Genomic DNA, 25,865 nt, shown 5'->3' on the forward strand with positions numbered 1-25,865 from the left:
TCAGGGGGGATTATCTAATGGGCAGTCCCAGGAATTGTCCTAACAACTACAGGAATTTCAGGCTTTGAGTGTAGCTTAGAAACTTAACAATACCTGGTCCTTTACATTTTAACTTCAGTTTCATTTATCCTTTCAATATCACCAGCTCACATTTTCTCTTTAAATTATTTTTAAGTCCTAGTTGAATTAATTTGCTCTACTTTATAATATAAATAGGGCATTATATAGAACAGAAGTTTTTTTCAAGTACTAATAGATATATTTCTATTAATCATTCTTAATATTAAAAAAAATTGTTAGCTTGTACTTACATTCCAGTATACTTTTCTAATATTTTTATTTTATATCAGTGACTATGCTGGAAGATAACTTTTTTTAAAAAAAATTAAACATTCTTTTTGTAGTGTTAAGTGTTTATTTTTATTACTAGTAACCATTTGTTATTGTATGAACAGACTGAATCATGTTGTAATAGCAGTAGCTTTGCCTTTATTGGACCTTAGAAGAAATAAATGACTTTTCTAAAAATAGCATTCTCATTATTGAAATTTTAGCTAAGTATATAGATGATTAGTTTCCCTATTTTTCCTAATTTATTGTCGTGTGTGTGTGTGTGTGTGTGTGTGTGTGTGTGTGTGTGTGTCTAGAGGAGATTTGTTTGTATTCCTTTTCTCCTCTCAGTACACTGGATCATTGCTTGGTGTCTACCGCCAGCTGCTAAAGGGCTCACCATTGTGTTCCCAAGCTTACTCCCAATCAGCCCTGCTGTTTCTGCTCAGAGGGTTGAGAAGGAGGTCCCTCCTGTCTCCATGACAACCGCGTGTCCTCTGGGAAGCTGCTCAGAGCTAAAGATCTTCTGAGAGGCCGGTGAGAAGCCATTTCTGAGGAAAATCTCACCTCATTTCCCCTCTTTCAAATGCAATTTGCAAAAGTTTGTGTTTTTTACATAATGCTATGTGTTTTTACATAACTCTGTTATTCAAAACCCACACAACCAAAACCTTACTTTATAAACAAAAAGACCGTATTTCAAGGATTGTTCTAGAATGAGGCATAGTTTCACATCCCTACCTACTTACATGTTAACTTTAGCTATGTCTCTAGTTCTCCATTTCCCTGAATGATTCAAATATTAATGGCCATTGGAAAACCAAATACTCCCTTAGCCTGGTGGTACTGTCGTGATACATTATGAATATTCGAAAGAAAATCGTGTCTTTGTTTTGTGCTTGAACAAACTTGCTAGTATAATTTGAAAGAGTAGCATTAAAAAATATGATTTGGGAGGATACAAGATGGCAGGGCAGAGGGAGGCAGCATTCTGTATCACTCCGTGACCCAGATTTCAACTAGTGGGAATACTGCTTTGCTGAGAGTGATAGAGGACCCCTCCATAGTTGATCATAGGAATCACAGCCACCATGCCCTGGGCCTCAGCATTAGAACAGGACTCACGACTCCCAGGACTACTCACCCACGCAGGCCTCGCAGGAACCTTAGCGGGACCATTGGCATCAGCACCAGTGCAGAATTCCCAAATGCTGTTCCCCGAAGGACACTCAGCCTCTACCCATCCGCAGGAACTCTGGCCACCACTCCCTTGGGGACCCCCATCTATCAACATGGGGCTCCCCAGGTCGCCTCCATCTTGGGACTTGGCAGCTACTGCCATAGTCCCCTACTCATGGTAGCCTGCCTGCCCATGGGGACATCACAGGCTCTGAAGAAAGCTGACAGCTGCAACACTGCATGCCACAGAGCTCATCTCTGAATGTATAGCACAAGGCTATTGCCTGGCTCCCGCCACCCGACAGGACACCCCATCACAGAAAGCAGCAGCCTCCATCTTGGGTCACCTCCATCCCCATCTTTAGTTGAGGCATCTACCAGTTTGGAACACCTGATAGCCAGGTACTCATAGTTTTCTAATTCCCCCCAATCCCCAGCAGCTGCTAACTTGGCAGAGTAACTGTCCAATACAAAACAGCCAGCCCTCTGCAACAGGTGTGCAGCCAGCAGAGTGCAACACACAAGACCCCCAGAGCCAAAGGTTCCTCATTAGGAAGAAGAAAAGGAGAGGGTTAGTGAGGTACACTTTAGAGACTGATCTAGAGGGCAGGAACTGTGAGGTCTACAGGCAAGATAAGGAGATAAGACCCAGCACCCACATCACAGGAGCAGACTCCAAAAGAGATCCTTGAGGTGCAGTCTCCCAATGGGACCCACGAGTGCCATACCCAATTTCCAGGTGCCCTGCACCCCAAACCAACCCTTACACCCTGGTAACCCCCACCATCCTGAGTGCAGAGATACCAGCTAAGAACAGACAACCCCACCTATTGAATGAGAAGGGAAGCAGTAAAGATACTGATCTCCAACCAAAACAATCCTTGTTTCTTTCTTCAAGTTTTTTTTCCCCTCTTTATTCTCCCACCCGCAGGTCCCCAAAATATGTGAAACCAAGTACTTTGCATGAATTAGGATATTGAGGGCTAAGAAAACTGAAGAGTATATTACAGTTTTGTTGTGTATTCTTTTTTTGGTTCTCTTTTCTTTCTCTCTCCAATTTTTACTATTTTAACATTTTTAATTTTTCTTAATATATATGTGTGTTTGTTTTATGTACTCTACTGTTTTCCCTCTTACTTGTTAACATAAAATTACTAACTCTCTATTCTACTAACCTTTTTCTTTAGATTTTCTCTTTCACATTTCCTAAGATATAATAACTCTATATCCTCATTTCATACTTCTTCAGCATATCTTTCTACACCTCACCCTGGTTATTTGTTCACCATCAGAAACTGAAACCCTTTTACAAACCTACTGATTATATTGTAGATAATAATTGAATCCACAATATCTGTACATTGAGACCAAAATGTAAACGTCTTAATACCAACTATTTGTCTTTAGGTGGTTTTTTTTTGTTTGTTTGTTTTTGGTTTTTTATATATTGAGATCTGTTAACATAGTCCTTCTCCTCAAAGGAGAGGTATTGGAACCCTACAGGAGCACTATAAGCCCATAGGTTAAAAACAGTAATGCCTCAGATACACAGAGCTAGAAAGGAAGACACACAAGCAACATGAAAAGACAAGGGAAGAAAGTGCCCTAAACAAATCAAGAAACCACATTACTAGAATCCATGGCCAGCACAGCAGATGAAATTACAGAGAAGCGGTTCAGGATGAACATAATAAAAATGTTTTGTGAATTAAAGGATGATATAAGAGAGCAAATATAGCCAGCAAAAGACCATTTTGACAAAGAACTACATAAACAAATACAGGAAGCAAAAGATTATTTCAATAGAGAGATAGAGGTACTAAAGAAAAAACAAACAGAAATCCTTGAAATGAAAGAAACAATAAACAAAATTAAAAGTTCAATTGAAAGTATTACCAACAGATTAGACCACTTGAAAGACAGGACTTCAGACAATGAAGACAAAATCTATAATCTTAAAAAGATTGTAGAACACACAGTGAAAATGGTAAGAAACCATCAACAGAACATTCAAGAAATATGGGATTGCATAAAAAGACCAAATTTAAGGGTCATTGGGATAAAGAAAGCATAGAGTTTCAAACCAAAGGAATGAACAATCTATTTAATGAAATAATATCAGAAAATTTTCCAAACATGAAGAACAAATTGGAAAACCAAATTCAAGAGGCTTACAGGACAACATGTATGAAATCACAACAGATCCACAACAAGTCATGTTATAATGAAAATGCCTAACATACAGAATAAGGAGAGAATATTAAAAAGCCACGAGAGAAAGGAATCAGATTACATAGGGGGAATCCAGTTAGGGTATTTGCAGATTTTTCAATGCAGACCCTGAAAGCTAGAAGATTCTGAAATAATGTATATCAAGCTCTGAAAGAAAATGGATGCCAACCAAAAATTTTGTATGCAGCAAAATTAAGCTTTAGAGTTGATGATGAAATAAAAACTTTCCATGATAAACAAAAGTTAAAAGAATTTACAGCTAGAAAACCTGCACTACAGAACATCCTTGGCAAAATATTATATGAAGAGGAAATGAAAAACAACAATGAAAATCAACAGAGGGAGGTATTACACTAAAGAAAAAGCTAATCAAAGGAGAAACCAAGTAAAGTTAAATAACAAAAATGGCTGAGAATACAAATCATATCTCAATAATAACCCTGAATGTTAATAGCCTAAACTCACCAATCAAAAGACATAAGCAAGCTGATTGGGTTAACAGAACAAAACAAAAACAAACAAACAAACAAAAATGCCCAACAATATGCTGCTTCCAAAAGATTCATCTCATAGGAAAAGACATACACAGGCTGAAGGTGAAAGGTTAGAAAAAATCATACCACTCACATGGACTGCAGAAGCAAGCAGGGGTTTCCATCCTTGTATCAAATAAAGTTGACTTTAAGCTAAAGTTAATCAAATGGGACAAAGAAGGACATTTTATACTGCTCAAAGGAACTATACACCGACAAGACATAACAATATAAATATATGCGTCCCAAACAATGGAGCATCTATGTTCATCAAACAAACTCTTCTCAAGTTCAAGAGTCAAACTAACCACAACAAAATAATTCTTGGTGACTTTTACACATCTCTTTCAACACTGGATAGATCTTCCAAACAAAAACTGAATAAAGAAACTATAGAACTCAATAATACAATCAATAACTTAGACTTAACTGAAATATATAGAATATTTCATCCTTCAACAAGCAAATATACTTTCTTCTCAGCAGCACATGGATCCTTCTCTAAAATAGACCATCTATTATGCCATAAAACAACTCTTAACAAATACAAAAAAGTAGAGATACTACCCTGCATTCTATCAGATCACAATGGAATGAAATTAGAAATCAATGATAAAATAAAAAATAAAAAATACTCCAACACCTGGAGACTAAATAATATGTTATTGAATGATAATGAGTTGCAAAATACATCAAGGAGGAGATTAAAAAATTCTTCCAGGTAAATGGGAACACTGATACAACATATCAAAATCTCTGGGACACTATGGAGGGAGTACTAAGAGAAAAGTTAATTGAACTGAGTGCATTCATTAAAAGAATAAAAAGTTAACAAAGAATGACCTAAAATTACATCTCAAAGTTCTAGAAAAAGAAGAACAAAGTCAACACCCAAAACAGTAGAAGACAGGAAATAGTTAAATCAGAGCATAAATCAATAAAATTGAAACAATTGAAAAAAATTGACAAAACAAAAAGTTGGTTCTTTGAAAAAATACATAAAATTGGCAAATTCTTAGCCATGCTAACAAAGAGAAGGAGAGAGAAAACTCAAATTACTAACATATCTGATGAAAAAGGAAATATCACAACAGACACTACAGAAATACTGAAGATAATTAGATATTATTGTGAAAACTTGTACTCTAATAAAATAGAGAATATTGAAGGCATTAACAAATTTCTAGAGGCATATGAGTTGCCCAAATTGCATCAGGATGATATACATAATTTAAACAGATCAATTTCAACCAAGGAAATAGAAGACACCATCAGGAGCCTATCAACCAAGAAAAGCCCAAGTCCAGATGTATAGACAGCTGAGTTCTACAAGAACTATAAAGAAGAAATAATATCTATACTCTACAAATTATTTGGTGAAATAGAAAAAGAGGGAGCACTTCCAAACTCATTAAATGAGGCCAATATCACCCTGATTCCAAAACCAGGCAAAGACACATCAAAGAAAGGAAACTTCAGACCAATATCTCTAATGAACATAGATGCAAAAGTTCTCAATAAAATTCTGGCAAATCAAATACAATAGCATATTACAAAAAAAAAATAGTGTACCAAGATTAAGTGGGGTTCATCTTAGGGATACAAGGTTGATCAACATACAGAAATCAATAAATATAATTCTTCACATCAATAGACTAAAAGATAAAAATCATCTGATCATCTCAGTTGATGCAGAAAAAACATTTGACAAACTACAGCACCCATATATGTTCAAAACTTTAGAAAAAACTAGGGTTAACAGGATCATATCTCAGCATCATAAAAGCTATCTATGCTAAGCCTCAGACTAACATCATTCTAATGGAGAAAAATTGAAACCTTTCCCTCTAAAAACTGGAATAAGACAGGGATGCCCTCTTCCACCACTTCTATTTAACATAGTTCTTGAAACACTTGCCACAGCAATTACACAGATGAAAGAAATTAAAGGTATATGAATAGGAAAAGAAGAACCTAAATTAGCACTATTTGTCAATGATATGATTCTATACCTAGAAGATAAAAAAAAATTCCACCAGAAAAATTCTAGAACTAATAAATGAATTCAGAAAAGTAGCAGGATACAAAATCAACACCCAAAAATCAAAGGCATTTCTGTATATCAGTGACAAATCCTTGGAGAGGGAAATGAGGAAAACTTCCCCATTTATAATAGCTTCAAAAAAAAAAATAAAATAAAAAACCCTTGGGACTCAACCTAATGAAAGAGGTGAAAGTCCTCTGCAATGAAAACTACAGAATGCTAAAGAAAGAAATCAAAGAAGATCTCAGAAGAAACATCTTCCTTGTTCTTGAAAAGGCCAAATTAATATTTTCAAAATGACCATACCACCAAAACCACTATATAGGTTTAATGAAATTTCAATCAAAATCCCAATTACATGCCTCATAGGAATAGAAAAAGCCATCAAGAAATTCATCTGGAAAAATAAGAGACCCACAATAGCTAAAGCAATCCTTAGCAAGAAAAGTGAAGCAGGTGGCATCACTACACCAGACACTAAACTACACTACAGAACAATAGTAACAAAAACAGCATGGTATTGGCACCAAAATAGACTGATAGACCAATACTACAGAATAGAGGACACAGAGACTAACCCACATAATTACAGTTATCTTATATTAGATGAAGGAGCCAAAAACATACATTAGAGAAACAATAGCTGGAAAAACTGAAAATCCATATGCAACAAAATGAAATAACACCACTATCTCTTACCATGCATAAAACTCAACTCAAAATGGAGCAAGGATCTAGGAATTAAACCAGAGACACTGCACCTATTAGAAGAAAAAGCAGGCCCAAATCTCCCTCATGTCAGATTAGGCCCCTACTTCCTTAATAAGACTCCTATAGCACAGTAATTAATATCAAGAATCAATAAATGGGATGAATTCAAACTAAAAAGGTTCTTCTCAGCAAAAGAAACAATCAGTGAGGTAAATAGAGAGCCAACATCTTGGGAGCAAATTTTTACCACTCAGACATCAGATAGAGCACTAATCTCTAGGGTATATAAAGAACTCAAAAAGCTAAACACTAAAAAAACAAGCAGCCCAATCAGTAAATGGGCCAAGAAACTGAATAGACACCTCTCAGAAGATGATATACAATCAATCAACAAAAATACAAAAAAAGTTTGACATCTCTATCAATTAGAGAAATGCAAATCAAAACTACTCTAAAATTTCATCTCACTCCAGTCAGAATGGCAGCTATTAAGAACACAAAAAATAATAAGTGTTGGTGAGGATGTGGGAAAAAAGGCACACTCATACATTGCTAGTGGAACTGAAAATTGGTGCAGCCAATATGAAAAGCAGTATGGAGAATCCTTGGAAAGCTGGGAATACAATCACCATTTGACTCAACTATCCCACTCCTTGGTTCATACCCAAAGGACTTAAAAACAGCATACCACAGGCACACAGCCACATCAATGTTTATAGCAGCACAATTCACAGTAGCTAAACTATGGAACTAACCTAGATGCCCCTTAGTAGATAAATGGATAAAGAAACTGTGGTATATATACACAATGGAATATTACTCAGCAATAAATGAGAATAAAAATCATGGCATTTGCAGGTAAATGGAAGGAGTTAGAGAATATAATGCTAAGTGAAGTTAGCAAATCCCAAAAACCAAATGCCAAATGTTTTCCCTGATATAAGGAGGCTGATTAATAGTGGGGTTGAGACGGGGAGCACGAGAGGATTATATGAACTCTAAATAGGGCAAAGAGGTAGGAGGGGAAGAGAGGGAAAATCAGAATAAAAAATATGGTAGAATGAGATGGATATCATTACCCTAAGTACATATATGAAGACACAAATGATGTAAATATACTTTATATATAACCAGAGATATAAAAAGTTGTGCTCTGTATGTGTATAGATAAATTGTAATGCATTCTGCTGTCATATATAACAAATTAGAATAAAAAATAAATAAGTAAAAATAAAATATATTCTTTGCTTGTTATTGGACAACTTAAATGTATACCATATACATTATTAAAAGACCTAAATTTACCAAGTTAATTTATTGAGAAGTGAGTAATTGATTTATGATACATACATTCTAAGCAATATTTTACACATTATTTATTTTTAAAAAATATAAACTCTGTTCACACAAAGTAAGTAGTTTTTATTTTGTCCCCCTGGTTATACCTGGTAATAGTACTGGCTGGCAGTTATCTATCCTCTATTTTCTTTCTTCTCTCATGACAGTCTCTTCCAATCCTGTAGCTTCAGCTGGCATTCAGAGTTAATGAATAACAATTTGCTTCACTGGTGTCTTCACCCTGCCTTGACAATGTGTGGTGGCTTTATATAGAGTGAATTTAGATAATTGGAAACTGCATCTCCCAGAATTTTTGGTAAGGTTTACTTTTTTGGTAAGATTTTGGTTTAGCTCATTCTCTGGGCAGAATGGAAACAGTAGCCATATATTTTCACACTCTAAGGGTAGCTTATGGGCCCAGGCAATGTTCTGTTTTGCCTGCTGCAGCTCATCTAGTGGTACAGGGTAGCATTAAGCATCTTCACCTTCTCTAGTTTCCACCATATCTCTTCCTTCACCTTCTCTGAGGCTGATGTGAAGCTGGACATTGCAAGGTGTCAGCTTCTCTTGCAGATCACTCACCCTGTGTATCCCATGCCAGATGTGTGTGCAGGAGAAAGAGGACTAAACTTGGAAGGAGAAACCCAAGAGTTGATTTATCCTGGAGATTTTAACATATTTTATTCAGGAATCAAAAAAGCAAAGACTCAATAAATTAATTAGCATTAACTTGACAAATTGAGAATAGTTGTTCGTTTAAAATACATACAGAAAATTTACTGGAAAAGACCGTTGGCTATCTAAAAAGTAAGTTTTAACAAGATTCTAAAGAAATGAAATTTAAAAGGCTATGTTCTCCAGCAGATTTTACCACAGATTCATGATATTTTAAAGTGGCATAATTGTCAGAAAGAAAGGGGAACTGTTTTAAGAATTGTCCTGACATCTAAGTTTTAGTGCAAGTCAGGGCAAACTCATCACATTGCCTCATTCCACCTTCTTGTTTTTAACCAAAAATTGACTCATAAATGTTGACTTTTATCCCTTTCAAAATAAATGAATAAATCAAAGGCTGTGTTCTCTGGCTTCCGTGGGATTAAACTAGCAGGTAATGACAAGAAATTTATTAGAATATCCGAACATATTTGAAAACAGAAATATATATTTCCAAATAATCTATGTGTTCAAAAAAGATATTACAATTAAAATATATCAAAAGAATTATAATAAAAACACTACATATAAAACTTGTGGAATGCAGTCATGTCTATGTTCAGAGGGAAATTCATGTCTGTGAAGGCATATATTAGGGACTATATCCATGATCTATATTCCTATCTCAAGGATTAGATCAAAACAACAAATTAATTGTAAAACAAATAGAAAGGAGGAAGAAATAAATAAAAGAGTAAAATTTAATGCATAAGAAAACAAGATGTAAGAGAAGATCAGTAAAACTAAGTTGATTCTTTTGAATAGACTAATAAAGTTGATAAATCCCTCTTCAGAATGAAGGAAACACAAAGGAAATACAAATAATCATAGTAGAAGAAAAAGATGTGATAATGACAGTGTTTTGATCATTTTTTTTCTAATATTTATAAATTTTAATAATATGAATATATTCTTAGAAAAAATAATGAGAAGAAAGACAAACTGAGTAGTGCTAAAAATAGGACTGCAGATATGGCTCAGTGGTAAAGCACTCCTGGCTTAAATCCCCAGTAACCCTCCCCTCCCCCTCCCCTCCCCCCCCAAAATAATCTGTCCTGTAAAGCTTTAAAAAAAAATAGAAAAAGAGAAACCATTTCTTGTCTCATTTTTGGAGATTATTGTAATCATGACATCCAACTGTTATGCTTTGGATGTAAGGTGTCCCTCAAAAGCTCACTTGTGAAGCAATGCAAGAAGGTTTGGAGAGGAAATGATTGGGTTATAACTTTAATCTAATCCGTGAATGAATCCCTGAGGGATTAACTGAATGATAACTGGAGGAAGGTGGTGGGGGGTGGGGCTGGAGGAGGTGGTTCCTTGGGGGTGTGGCTATGGGGTATATAGTTTGTATCTGGAGAGTGGAGACTCTCTCTGCAGTCTGATCACCATGTGAGCCGCTTCCCTCTGTCACACACTTCAGCCATGATGTCTTGCCTTACCTTTAGCCCTGAGATATGGAGCCTGGAGCCAACTGTCCATGTACTGAGACCTCTGAAACTGTGAGCCCACAAATAAACTTTTCCTCCCCAAACAATTGTGCTGGTTGGGTCCTTTAGTCACAGCAGTGAAATAGCAAACTAAACACCAACATTTATTGGTTACCACAAAACTAAAATGGAAATTATAGAAATCTCTCTCTCAAAAACACACACACAATATCTTAAAATATTAGCAAGCATATTGAGTTATATAAAGAAAATACAGCAAAATAAAATAAAATTTCTACATTAAGTGCAAAATTTTTTAACATTAAAAGTCAATTAATTTAATTTACTACATTAATAAATTAAAGTAGAATAATATTATGGTAATTTTGATAATGCATAATTGATAAAATTATATTTCTATGCATGATAAAAATGAAAACTAGTCTCTATTATAACAATCTTTTTTTTAAATTTTAAAATTAGCAAATTTGTCACAAGACTGAATTCCTTAATTTGACAAAAAGTATTTAGGCAAACCTACAGTAAATATGCTGATTAAAACTAAAATATTGAAACCTTTTACTGAAATAGGAAATGAGACTTATCACTGTATTCGGCATTACAGTGGAGATGCTAGTCAGTAAAATGAGAATATGAAAAGGGTGAAAATGTGGGTTGGAAGGGGAGAAATAATAGTCTCATTCTTGAAAACAAAATTAAAAATTGAAGTAAAGACAACTCAAATTCTTACAGATACTCTTATATGGTATATAACTGAGATTACCAAGTTGCTGAATGGTCAATATAATGATATGTGTTTTTTTTTTAATACCAGCAGCAAACAATTACACATTAAATGCATTAAAATACTATTGTCATAGGCTTTAATACACTATGTTAATATTAATATGTGAGGTGCATGATGCCTTCTTTTAATTAAGAGAAATGTGAGAAAACCTGAATAAGTGAAGAGACATTGTCTTTGTGGATTAAAAGACCAAAAAATGTTTCTTATCACTACATTGATATTTTTATTCAGTGTATTCCTAATGAAAATTCTGGGTGGTTTTATTGTGGCAATGGACAAGCACTGTAAAATGTTTTTAAAAATTTAAGCACCAAGAACATCTAATGTGATTTTTAAGAACATATTGAGAGGAATTACTCAACTATATATCAATATGTATAAATCTTTAATAATTATGATGCCAAACAGAAAAAATAAACAGACTAGAAAGACCACAATTATATTTTCATATATGGATATTTGATTTATGACAAAAAATAATGCTTTGGAAGCATTCTGGAAGCTGTCTTTAAGTGGTTCTGGGTAAATTGAATATAATAGGAAAAAGGAACTTGAACCTCATTTAGTATTATGAAGAAATTAATTTAAAATCACAGTTTTGGCACATATGGCATTTTGGGCAATGACAGATCTCATATATGAAGGAGGCTCTATATGATTACAACATAGCCAAGAAGTTTAGTATGCATAGCATTTTGGTTTCTGCAAGTAAACTCTACAATGTGTGCACAATGATGAAAAAGCCTAATGACCCATTTCTTAGTATCCCTATCATTACGAGATGCATAACTATACTTGTAGAACTAAATGTAAACAATTAATTAATTAAAAGAAGTAGCTGGAGATATAGCTAATAGGTAGCATGCTTACCTTGCCTGCATGACATCCTGGCTTTAATCCCCAGAACTACCAAAAGAGAAGAAAAAGAAAGAAAGAAAGGAAGGAAGGAAGGAAGGAAGGAAGGAAGGAAGGAAGGAAGGAAGGAAGGAAGGAAGGAAGGAAGGAAGGAAGGAGGAAACGAAGAAAGGAAGAAAGGAAAATCAAATAAAAGAAATGAGAAATAAACCATAATTTGGAAAGCTCATTCTTAATAATGTCTGGATTCCTTGATTATGTTCAAGGCCCTGCATCAAGTATCTTCTTAGATGGTGATGTGTCTCCTATGACAACTGGTAAGATGTCATGCATATACTCTTGCCTCCATGCTTTTTTAAATGCCATTCCTTCAGTTTGGAACACAAGAATATGCACTCTTCACTTCCTCAGACAATGAAAATCCTCCCCCCCTTTTTTTTTTATAGTTTTACTTAAATTCCCTGTATCTAACCATGCCTAATATTCCCAGTCAGAATGAATGTATTACTTTTTTTCCTTCACAACCTTCTGAAGTACAAAGTTCTTATACTACTTCCGTTTAATGCATTCTGATTTTTTTTTATGGGTTGTTCTGCAGGCATTTCACCAACTTACAACTTTTTAAGTCCAGAGGAGAAGCCTTATCCATCTGTGTATTCCAGTACAACCAGTTGGACCAGACGAGGTAGATTAGTTTTTGCTGTGGTAACAATAGGTCCAAAATTTTAGTGGCTTGTAACAAATGTTTATTTCCCATTCCTACTTCATGTTTGTCATAATCAGCTGGGGATTCTCCATGTCTTCTCATTTTTGAGCCAGGCTGGAGGAAACACCCTGGTCTCAAACTTTGCCCCTGACCTGGCAAAAAAACTTCTGAGCATCACATTAAAGGGAGCAAAACATTTTTGCCTTAAAGTGATAACATTATATTTGGGGCTAATAAGGAACTTAGTTAGTGTCATGAGTTTCCTCCTAAGCAAAACGCAGGCCAGGAAGTACTGTTAAGGTATGCATCAAGAAGCTTAGAATGCTAGTAAAAGTTGATGAAGAGCTCTCGAAGGACTTCAGCATCACGACACACTTTTGTGTACCTGTGATAAATATGTGCTGAGAGAGTGAATGAATGCTTAAATTAATAGATCAAAGGCTAATAGAGCTGGTGTGAATTCATACAATGATATATTAAGATATTATATTAAATTTTATATAACGTATAATAATAAAGGGGAAATTTTGAAAAAATTCTTGCAAAAAATTTTTTATATACTTAAAAGTTTTTCCTTAATAATTATTTGATAGGTTGCTTTTTCAAATTACAGAAATATAACAAATTAAAGTTTCATAACTTACTATAAAAATTATACACAAAAGGAACTGATAATTTGAAATGTGATCTCAATATCAACATTTTTATTAATAGATTCTCATTTTACCATTGGAGGTTGGGTTAGCTTGGGTTGCCTTAACAAAATTCCACAGACTGGGTGACTTAACCAACACTAATTTATTTTCTCATGGTTTGGTTTCAGAGGCAAAAGGTCCAAGATCAACATGCCAGCAGGGTTGCTTTTCTTGTGAGGCTTTTCTTCCTGGCTTGTAGGTGGCTACCTTCTCTCTGCAACCTCAGGTGTTCTGTCTTTTGAATGTGTTCAGAGAGAAAGAGTAGTAATTCATCTTCTGGTAAGGACACCAGCCTTTATAGGTATTTTTTTTTTCCCCTAAGATTTATACTGACATTGACTGCTATACATTTGAGTATTTTATTTTCTCTTTTTAAACTCCTTGATCTTTTCTTCTTTTGAAGAAGTTCTCTCTTTTCATTCCATTAGGCTACTGCTGCTTTTTGGAGGTACAGGATATTAAACCCAGGGTACTCAACTTCAACCTCAACTGCTGAGCCACATCCCCAGCCTTTTTTTGGGGGGGTCTTCTCTTTATTTCCTTTTTTTTGAGACAGGGTCTTGCTGAATTGCTGAGATTAGCCTTGAATTTGAGATCTTTATTTTTCAACTTCCCAAGTTCTGGGACTACAGACTTGTGCCACCACACTCGGTGGCTTCTTCTTCATTTTTTTTTTTTTTTTTAGTAATTGTGAAACACATATTTCAGTTATTAAGTCATCAAGCTCCCATCTCAAACAGGCTCAAGCAGAAAAGCAAATTTATTTGTTCTGGTGATTGGGGCTAAAATTCAAATTTCAGTTCCAAACTCCAGGTCCAGCTTGATAAAAAGCTAAAGATTCCTTCCCCATCTTTAGCTTTCATTAACCTCTTTGTATTGACTGGGAACCAGGAGAGAATATGACCACCAACATTTTCAGATTGTTCTACCTTTTAAGCAAACCCAGCATTCTTTGTTCTCTTATGAGATGATCAGTAAAGTGCCATTCTCAAGAATTTATGACTCTAAATTCCCCTAAAGTACTGTTAGCTTCATCTAGTAATTTGGATGTGTTTTGTATTACCAAACATTATTTCACAGATTTCATTTTGTTGCACTTTTTACACTTACATGATAAAGAATATATTTTCAGATTTGATAATTTGTATTGCTCTTTTTTTCAAGTTCCCTGACTTTTTCCTCTATCATTTCTTTTTGGTGGTGTTGTTTCTTTTGTGGGAGTGGGTTCTGAAGATTTAATCCAGGGGCACTTTAACCACTGAGCTATATCTCCAGCCCTTTTTGTTTTTTTTATTTTGAGACAGGGTCTTGCTTAGTTGCTCAGGGCTTCGCTAAGTTGTGGAGGCTGGCCTTGAACTTGCCATCCTTCCATCTCAGTCTCCTGAGCTGCTGAGATTTCAAGCATGCCCCTCCACACGGGCTTCTCTATCATTTCTAATATGCTAAATTCAATTTTGATGTTAGATATTATAACAAATATAATATCTGATTCCATTCTTTTGGTATCTTTTTCTATTTTTCTTCTGATAATGTCTACTTTATTATGATTATTATGAGCATGCATTCTTCTATAATCTTTGAGTATAATAATATAGTTGCTTGGAATTCTGACCATTTAATAAGCCCCATGGTTTGCCTTCTCTTCTGAGCATTGCCAAAGACACTTTGTACTAAAAACTCCCTGAGGGGCTGGTGTTGTGGCTCAGTGGTAAAGCACTTGCCTAGCATATGTGAGACACTGGGCTCGATTCTCAGCACTGCATATAAATAATAATAAATAAATAAAATAAAGATCCTCCAACATCTAAATAGCTATATCTATCTATCTATCTATCTATTTATCTATCTATCTATATCTATCTATCTATCTCTGTGGATTCTTAAGCTTTAGCATGGCTATTTTAAATCTCCCCTGCCCCCGACGCTTCTCTTCTTTGGTTATGTCATTTTCCAGTTCCCTTGATTGTTTTTAAGAAGTAACTCCATGTTGCTATATGAAACCTGGCTGGGACCTGACCTCAGAAAAAGCCTTCAAATTCAAGAAACTCACCCAGAGCCATTTCCTTCTTCCAACTTTTTTGGTTCATTTATTTTAATTTGATTTTTTTTTTTTTTTTACAGATGTGTGTCTCTCTTTAGTACCTTAAGATAATTGTATTTTGTTCTGAACTTATAGTGATCCATTAGAGAGTTGGTCTCACAGCTACCTCATCATTTTCAGGTGAGAAATTTAGGATTGCATTTTTAAGCTATCAAATAAATTCCAAAAAGTTCAATTTCTAATTTAATTGTATTTGAATCAGAGAACATAGTGTGGTCTGTGTGATAACAATTCTTTGAAGTTTTTGAGACTTTTTTTGACCTACCATGTATTGTATTTTTTTTTAAAGTGACATGTACATTTGAAAAAAGAAAAAAAAACTCATTAGACTTCTTATATGTCTAATTGATGAAGTTGGTAATTGTGGTGTTTGAAGTTCACCCACAGGTTCTCCTGTCCACTTGAGCTACCGATTATTCAGACAAGTATATTAAAATCTTTTATTATGTGGTGGATTTGTCTGTTTCTTCTTCTGATTCATTTGACTTTTACTTCATGTTTTAAAGATAAGTTTAATAGGTTCATTTAATTTAAACTATCTTGGAGTTTTAAAGTTTTAATAATATAAATATACAACTATTAATTTTATTTTATTTTATTTTTTTTTATTGGTTGTTCACAACATTACAAAGCTCTTGACATATCATTAATTTTAATAGTATTTTATAAATTTTCAATCCTATTAATCTTAACCTTTCTGTATTTTTGGCTAATTTTTAAATAGCTGGATTGTAAAAGTCAGCCTGATATTCTTTCTTTTTTTTTTAAAAAAGAAACCAACTTAACAATTCAATGTACAGAGGACCCATATGACCTGCACACTAATTCAATGTACTGTTTTTGCACTTTACCATGCTGTGAGAACAATATACATTCAGAGCTGGGCACAGTTGAGCACACCTGTAACCACAGTTATTTGCAAGGCTGAAGCAGGAGGATCATAAATTTGAGGCCAATCTGGGCAACTTAGCAAGACGCTGTGTCAAAATAAAAATCTATGAAAATGGGTGGGGATGTAGCTCTTGGTAGTGTGCTTGCTCAACATGTGTGAAGCCCTGGGCTCAATCCCTAGGACCACCCCCACCCCCACAGACAAAATAGCACCATATATCTTCCCTAGAAACTGTATCTCAAATTTTGAGGTATAATTTTGAGGTACAGTATATCCTCCCTAGAAAGTGTACTTCAAATTTTGGGGTACTCTTTTGATCTATTCTCAACCTATTGATACCTAATGGGATACTCTTCTGTGATGCTGGGCAGCAGCAGTGAGTTGCATTTATTTTAATTTGATTTCACAAGGTAATTTACTTGGCACAGTGTTGCTCAACTAAAATGTTCAGTAGATTTGTTTAATACATTTTTGACTTATAATATTTTCAACTAATGATGGGTTTAATGGGATATAATATCATCATTAGTTGAGGAACATCTGTTTTTAGGTTTCTGATAAGCACTGTCATGTTTTCATGGTTATCACTAATACTGTGGCATTTTACTCCATGTTGGAATTGTTCTCTAGGGTATACCATGTTTATAGAATACCCCGGATATCAAGAAGTATTATGGAATGACTGAGAGATTGGCTGTGGAGCCAGATTTCCTGGATCAATATTTGTCCTGTTGTTCTTGCTAGCTGTCTATCATTGGACACAAAACAAAACATGTGGGGTCTCAATTTCTTGATAAGCTCTTTCCATAGGGAGAATAGGAGCATTACCATGCAGAATATTTGAGCAATGACTTGAAGACAGTAAACACTCTTTACATACTGGCCCTTTTAATTTTTACCAGCTTACTTTGTACCTTTTGTCTTTTCCTACATGTGTCTGCCATCTCATTCTTCTGAATTTATTGAGTAGCAGGCTATTTTCTTGTCCTTCTCTACTTTTTTTTTTTAACTATTATGTATCCATACATTGAATTCTTAGGGGACTCCAATTACATTACACATTCTCCTAACTGCTTCATTTCTCAAGGTTTTTCTTCTGTTTCATTCCTTTGCCTATGTTGTCTTCTTTATAATTCTTTAAAATCTCCTTCTTTTGAATTTATTGAATATTAGGTTACTCAATTTTCCTTCTCTAGTCATTTTAACATTTTTATCCCATATTTTTGTCTTTTCATGTACAGCTTTGCAATTTTAATAAGAAATTCACTATTTCTCTTCTTACTTCTGTGTAAACTGCTACTTAAGTCTTCCATGATATTTTCATTTCATTGATTGTGCCTTTCGTTTCTAGGAAAGGTGTAACATTTCTTGTCAAATATACCTCATCATTTTTATTAACATTCACTCATGCTTCATATTTTATACCCTCTTTATATCCCTAATATCATTAAACATTATGTTTTATAACTGAAGGCTTTGTGTGTATGTTCTCCCCACCCACTCCAGCAGCCTGTGCTTCCTTTTCTCACAGTTCTATTATCCATCTTATTGTGAGCTCTTGTGTCTTCAGCTTTGTGGGAAGTGTTATGACCTGGCTTGATGTGTGGCCTCTCAGAAGAGATTTCAGTTAGTTTCAACCAGGAGTTTGGGACCAAGATCATTGGGCCCATGTCAAATTTTTTGCTTTCAATATTTTATACGAGACTGATGATATGAATTTAAGCCATAAATCCAGCTGAGTTCAGGTTCTAAGATAGTGAGGCTCAAAAGAGGCATTTTTATAAATCTAGAACTAAGGGTAGATGGAGAAATTTTTTGCAAGTTTCCTATCTGCCTTTATAATGTTGATTTTTTAAAAAAAAAATATGTGTTCATTAAGGTATAGTCTTTTGTGGCTCCAGACTTCATGCAGGTTCTCTAATCCATACATGGAATCAAACCTATGTCTTTATTAAAAAAAATTTTTTTTGAACCAGGACTTGGACCCAAGGCTCCATGTGTGCTAGGCAAGCATTCAACCACTGAGCTACATCCCCAACTGATTAAATCTTTGTCCTCTACCACCTTGAATGCAGGCAATCAAAAGTAAGCTGGATTGCTGAATCAGGAGAAGATCATAAAGCAGTCCCTGAATTCAGTGCTTTATTATCTTTTTCTATTCCCCCCCGAATTTCCTTGCTTTCTTATGAATCCATCCATATATTAAAATGGTAACTTAAGAAAAGAACTTGTATTCTCTACTTGTATTATGTTGTGATAGGGAGGATTTATGATGGGTATTCATTATATACTGGAAATTTACATTCATTAAGCTAAATCCTAAAGTTAGTGTATTACCAGTATACCTATGAACTACTAAAATAAAAATATTAAGGTATTGAAATGAAACCTGACTTATATTTTTATTCATTGAATGTATTTCTCATTTGAGATAACTGAATGAAACTATTCTTTTATTGATAGAAGAAATTCAATCAAGTTTTTTATTGCAATTAGGTTGCAACTATAACCTAGTTTCTGCTAGATTGTAGATATTGCTTGTAAGTCATAGTTATAAGATATACAGCATTTCCAAGATCTTCGTATTTCTTCAACTGATTGTAAAAGTGAATTATCTGAATATACATGATAATATATTTGAGAAGTCATTTTCAGTAAAGACCAAAGACATTTACTGGTATTTTTGTTTGGTGCTTAAGTAATTTTGGATGTTATTGCAAGAATCAATTTTATTAACCATATATCTCAATACTGAAAGTCACGTAGTCTGCTAGTCATTGTTAATAAAGGACAGAGGGGTCAGAAAATTAATGAGATGTACCCCACACCTTGGGCATTATATGATCCATTAGAAGAGACAAATACATAAGGAGGTAATTTTAACACAGAATGATAAATGCCACCACACATGTACATTAGGATCACTAAGGAGAAATGATGTACTCTACCTGCAGAAGTCTGAGGAGACTTCCTAATGCCTGAAGACATTGAAGCCAGTTATTGAAAGATAACAGCACTTTGCTAGGGAAAAAAAGAAAAAGAAAGGACACTCCAGGTGAAGAGAATAGCATGTGAAAGACAGGGAAGATATCTAAACCTTACAGAACTAGAGATGGTGTGACTTTGGAAGCTGGGGGACATGAGTTGTGAAGTGGTCAATGACAGATAACAATAGTGAGATAAATGAAAGGGAAGGTTGTGCAGGGTGTTTTTTACTTCGTGATAAGAATATAGGAATTGATTCTGTGGGAAAAGGAGTGCTCTTGGGTGGAGAGTTTCAGATACATGCTGCTATGTTTCAACAGGCAGAATTACAGAGAACAGAAATATTCCAGACAGAAAAGGTGATAAGAGAAATATTGCAGCGAAGGGTTCTACAGGCATCAGTAGTTACTTAAGTTTGGATTCATCAAAATTTTACTTTTTACTGTAAAAATAAATTGTTACAGGTATTATTATAAGAGAATAGTGTGTATCTGTTATTGTTTTTTGATAAAACTGTACCACTCTAGGGGATATGACATAAGCCCCAGTTCTTGGAGTGTTGGTGGCAAATGTTATGAATGACAAAGAAGTAAGTACATTTGTGGCTTGAGACAATTTAACAAATGACTAGTGATTTGTTGACTTTAACATTATTTTATTATATATCAGATATTATCTTTTAGAAATCTGTAACAACATAAAGAAGAAATAATAGCCATCCTTTCAATTATTTAAAGCATTCTTCAAGTTTATGGCATAATATTTTCAAGGGTGAAAAGACTTTGTTTCTTAATGGGGTTAAAGTAAAACCAAATGTTATATTTTTTCTGTTAAATATTTTCAAAGCAATGTTTTAAAAAGCATATTGATGAGCCGGGTGCAGTGGCACACACCTGTAATCCCAGAGACTTGTGAGGCTGAGGCAGGAGGATTGCAAGTTTAAGTTCAGCCTCTGCAACAGTGAGGCACTGTTTCAATGTGGCTCAGTGCTAAAGCACCTCTGGGTTCAATCCCCAGTACCAAAATAATTAAGAAATAAATAAAATAAAATAAAAAATAGAAAAGTAAAAAAAGGCTGGGAATGTAGCTTGGTGGTAAAATGTCTTAGGTTTAATCCCCAGAACCACCAAACACACACACACACACACACACACACACACACACAAACACACATGGAGAGAGAGAGAGAGAGAGAGAGAGAGAGAGAGAGAGAGAGAGAGAGAGAATGTTTTTCATTAAATATTACCCATATAGAGGAAATTATTCATTTTGAATAGGCAATTTGATTTGGAACATGAAATTAAAGGAATACTAGAGGCAACATTCTCAATCCACATTGATATTTAGTAGAGGAGGAATCTGAGGAGGAGTAGAATTTGTTTGTCTGAATTACCATGCTAATTTGATACCAAAATGAAATTAAAAGCCAAGTGTCAGGATTCTTACCCCAGTTCTTTTTATAATTTACATGTCTGGAGAAATGGTTAAAGCTAGCTTTCTTTAAAATTACTACTGTCTGGTTTTAAACACACAAAAATAGTCTCTACGTTACATTATTCTGTACCAGTTATTTGAAAGTTAGTGAGGTGCATAAATTTACATAGTCATTATATTTTGGCTACATACATAAAAACAAAGATATCCATTTCTTCCCCAACACAAACCTTTGTTTGTTTTGTACCAAACAGCTATTTAGTATTACTTATTGGTGAAATTAAATTTCTTCAATTTCATAGTATTATTTCTATAGCCACTTTGACAGAATTATAGTAACAGAAGGATATTTCTGGTGGAAGCAGTTATTTTAAAAATCTATCAAATTATATCAGCAGCTCTACATCCTGAACAATACTAGCCTTTTACTAGAAAGGTATATTTAAAAAGTATTCTCTCTTTTCAGCTAAAGCCTCTTCTGACTTTTTTCAGAGGCAATGATTTATTTATAATACATACTAATTAATAGTATACATATAGATTGGCTAATAATTATGTAACAGTATTCACAGAAAGGCTGAGGATTTTGCAAAGCAATATTTGGCTACTCTGTGGAAACTGTGAAATTTTAAATTGGCTTGAGCATAAAGAAGCCAATGAATTCCAATTAGTCACTTTATATAATATTTGGGGGAAATTATGAAATACATATTTAGATCCAAGTTGTCTTAAAAGTATGCATTACAACTTGAATTTTCCATTGAGAATGAAAGTTTGTTTTTGACCTGACATAAATCCAAGGGATTCGGAAAAAGTTAACATAAATTCTTAATCTTTGTATCATTAATACTTTATGTATAGATAAAATTCAGAGTGTATTTAATAAGAAAGAATGTAATATTTGTTAGTCATCAAGGAAACAGGAGGGGCTGGTAGAGCACTTGCCTAGCATGTGTGAGGCCCTGGGTTTGATTTTCCCACTGCATATAAAATAAAGATCCATAGACAACTAAAAAAATATTAAAGAAAATAGGAGATGGCATCAAGTAAATCTTGAGATTCAAATGTTTATAGCCAAAGGAATTTATTGGAACCATCAGCCATTGTTGGTGGCTACTATTATTATCAAACCTGGAAGTAGAATATACGGGCTTAAACTTTGCACCCATAAAAGTTTATTAAAATGCTTTTAACCAGCCTTCTTCTGAGGAACTTCTTGGTAGACCGTGTAGTAGGTTATTAGAAAATTCATGTGAACTTTCATGTACTTATATCAGATCAATAACATGTTTCATTAATTATATATATTTTAAACAGCCAACAATAAAAACAATCAGAGGCAAACAAATGAAATACAATAAAAAATGAAATATTTATTCTTTTGGCTCAATAATGAAGTAGCTCACCATTCTTTTTTAGTAATAGCAATCCCCTGCATGCAGTTCATCAATACACTACAATAAATAGTTTTGTAAAAGTAGTTAACATTAAAGTTTTGGTTTGTGCAAAAAACAAAAATTTATAACATGTTAGGTAATTGCACAACTTTGCCACTTGTTCATGGCTTAAAAGGACAGAGTTATATCTGTAATAACTTTAGTGCAGCAGGAATTAAAAAAATAAGCCTAGTCTGCATATGCAAATACTACAAAAGTTAAGTTAAAAAAAAATTCCATGAATGAAGGGTTATTTTGAGGCAACCATTGTTGGTAGAAAATGGTCTAGGTTTGAGTTTTTGACCAATATATTTCCTATTGGAATGGTAGAAAATATAGTATAACAAAGAAATCCAAAAAACCATTGTCTAACTTTTATTTTAGGAAATTATCTATTGAAAAGTCTTGTGGATTCAAAAGTTTGGAATTATGATTATAAATAAAAAGCAAAAGCATAAAGTAAAATAAATTGCCATGTCATCAACCTGAAAATAATTTTCTTATGTACAAAATGTTGACAAATAAAATTGATCATATTTTTACATTATTTATATTTTAACAAGTTTTGGACATACTTTTAGCAAAATATGAATATGACAATAGGCTATACGCAGTTTGTTTCGTTGAAATTGAGAGAGACACTGTATGATACTTAAGTTGAATTAAAAATGTGAAAGTAAAGGAGTCTTTTAATAACTTCAATCTATTATTATGCTTGACATGTAGACAGAGCTGGTTGACTTCATTCTACCACCAACGTGTGACTTCTAACCAAGACTCGTGAAGAATGGATCGAGTAAAATAGAGCAGCATAGGCAATATTGACATGCATTAGTGATAGCCTTCAAACTATTTATGTGTAATGAGTGAACAGGTTACATCCCTGTTGGAAGCTCGAAAAAGACACATAAACTGTGGTACATATTTAATTTAATATAAGTTGTTTATTGGGCTATATATGTGTATATATTTGCCCAAACATGCACCACAGGATAAAATAACTATTTACATAAAAGAGGGTATTTAATTGACATAAACTGTCAGCTTTGCCCAGAGCAGAAGATAGCAAAGCAATACTGCAGCAGGAAGTGGAACTACTCTAAAGTCATACTTTAGATATACTTTTCTAGAACAGATTTATTAGATTACTTTTTTTGGAAAGCATTTAACCAAAATTAAATATAGATCTCTGGAACTTAGAATAAAATTTGCACTTGCTGAAACAGAATACTTTGCATAAAAATAATCCTTTAAATATTAGAGGACACTTTACAGGCACATAACTGTTCAGATGTAAACAAACATAACAGACTAAAACACTTTTTAAATTAAAGCATCTAGAAAAATGGAAGTACTTGAAACTGTGAACATCAGAATTTTTTTTTTTCTGGTTTTGAGCAAGGATTTCATCAGGCAAAAAAAAAAATTATTATTATTTTTTTGTTACTGGAGATTTAACCCAGGGACACTTAATCACCAAGCCATATCCCCAGCCCTTTTTATTTTTTTATTTTGAGACAGGGTTTCACTAAGTTGCCTAGAGCCTCGCTACATGCTGAGGTTAGTCTTGAACTTGTGATCCTCCTGCTTCAGCCTCCCCCAGTCACTGGGAATACAGGCATGTGCCACCACGCCCAGCTCAGGCAAAATATTTTTGTCTGATTATTTAAAAGACTTATGGAGTAGGAACACAGAGCTCTTATATAATTTTCCCTCAACATAAACCTCATTTACAAAAATAGTGACATAATATTATGAATAAACTATGAATCAAGGACCAGGGAAATCCACTAGAACAAATTTTGTAAAAATATGGCAGATATGGAAGTTAAAAATAGAGCAGATGCGAGTACTGTACTAAAGGTGTTTGGTGTAGTCACAACGATCACTTTGCACAGCTTTCCCTGTGGTCTAGGTAGCCATTGAGTCCTCCTCAGCAGTGTCAGCTGGTAATGAAGCAGCAACCTCTTGTCAATGTGGATACCCTGTCTCACAGAGTTGCAGTGACAGAGAGGTCACTGTCGTGTATAGGCACTGACCATGAGTATTTGTTACAACAGTCAGTTTGGCAAGGACCTCCTCTGGAGTCCAGTTGACACACACACTATACCTTCATAGGCTGTAAACAATTGATTACAAAGATAATGCTTTGTTTCTTTTTTACTTTTGATTTTCTCTGACCTCTTTCCCTTTGCTTTCTTTTTCTGGCTTGTCTTTCTCAAACTTTTCTTTGTCTGGTTTTGTAACGCTATCATAGGAAGGAGGAGAAGTGGTAGAGGAACTTCCATCTGTTTTCTCTGGGGTGGAATTCCCATTTAATTTGTCAATAATCATGCCTTCTTTTATAGGCAAGTCAATCCTCCCTTTGATTGTTTCTTTGTTATATTTACTTGATATGTTTTTTAACCTTTGCTTTAAAAGATAGCATCTGAAATTACGCTGAATGATAGCAGCTGACACCTCCTCTTGCTTGCGCTTCAAAGTGGTCGTGATAGGCTCGTAAGAGACTTTGGAGGGGTTCGATGCCATGAACCTATCTTCCATCTGTATTCGAAGGGCATCCATCTCTCCACTCTCACCCAAAACGCGCTTTGTAAAAGCAAATAAAATGTCGAGGCAATGGATCCGGTCTCCACTGACCATCGGCAGGTCCATAGCAATGAGCTGGACTTTGTTTGGTTTTGCTATGAGAAGAGGAGGATCCAAGGCAGCTGCAAAATCAGAGAGCTTGGCGAACTCTATGAACTGGGTTGCATCAGGATCAAACTTCTCCCAAACCTCATAGAACATCTCAAAGTCATCCTCGCTCAGGGGCTCTGCACTTTCTTCAGTCGCAACACTGAAGTTCTCCAGGATGACAGCGATGTACATGTTCACCACGACCAGAAAGGATATGATGATGTAACTGACAAAAAAGAAAATCCCAACAGAGGGGTTCCCACAGTCTCCCTTAACTGAGCTTCCAGGGTGAATGGCGTCAGGGTCACAGTCAGGTGGGGCACTATTGAGAATAGGTGCCAGCAATCCATCCCAGCCAGCAGAGGTGGTGATTTGGAACAGGCAGATCATGCTGTTGCCAAAGGTCTCAAAGTTGAACATGTCATCGATTCCAGCTTCCTTCTTAACATAGGCAAAGTTGGACATTCCAAAGATGGCGTAGATGAACATGACCAGGAAGAGCAGGAGGCCAATGTTGAACAAGGCAGGAAGGGACATCATCAAAGCAAAGAGCAGTGTGCGGATTCCCTTAGCCCCTTTGATCAGGCGTAGGATTCGGCCAATCCTGGCAAGACGGATCACTCGGAACAAGGTTGGGGACACAAAATATTTTTCTATCAGCTCAGCAAGAAACATTCCTGTGTAAAAATACAGAATAGAGCTAAATAGTGAATATATTGTGCTTATATGGTTGCCTTATCTCTGTGTAGTCTGCGAAAACAACAGA

General features: G+C 34.7%; 1 protein-coding gene and 1 long non-coding RNA gene across 11 annotated transcripts in view; one reads left to right on the forward strand and one right to left on the reverse strand.

The window, feature by feature from the left end:
• Nucleotides 1–25,865, forward strand: part of LOC144365556 (uncharacterized) — a 259,899-nt gene that overhangs the window by 154,117 nt on the left and 79,917 nt on the right. The window lies entirely within an intron of this gene.
• The window catches only part of LOC101973180 (sodium channel protein type 3 subunit alpha), a 110,146-nt gene continuing 106,618 nt past the window's right edge, over nt 22,338–25,865 (reverse strand). For all 10 annotated transcript variants that reach the window (XM_005315721.5, XM_040294404.2, XM_005315717.5 and 7 more), the window contains one exon: nt 22,338–25,776. In XM_005315721.5, the coding sequence (XP_005315778.1) occupies nt 24,581–25,776 (1,196 nt within the window). In that variant the 3' untranslated portion in view covers nt 22,338–24,580. The remainder of the gene's footprint in view (nt 25,777–25,865) is intronic.

The sequence above is a fragment of the Ictidomys tridecemlineatus genome, chromosome 7, assembly GCF_052094955.1.
Source record: "Ictidomys tridecemlineatus isolate mIctTri1 chromosome 7, mIctTri1.hap1, whole genome shotgun sequence".
Lineage (NCBI taxonomy): Eukaryota > Metazoa > Chordata > Mammalia > Rodentia > Sciuridae > Ictidomys > Ictidomys tridecemlineatus.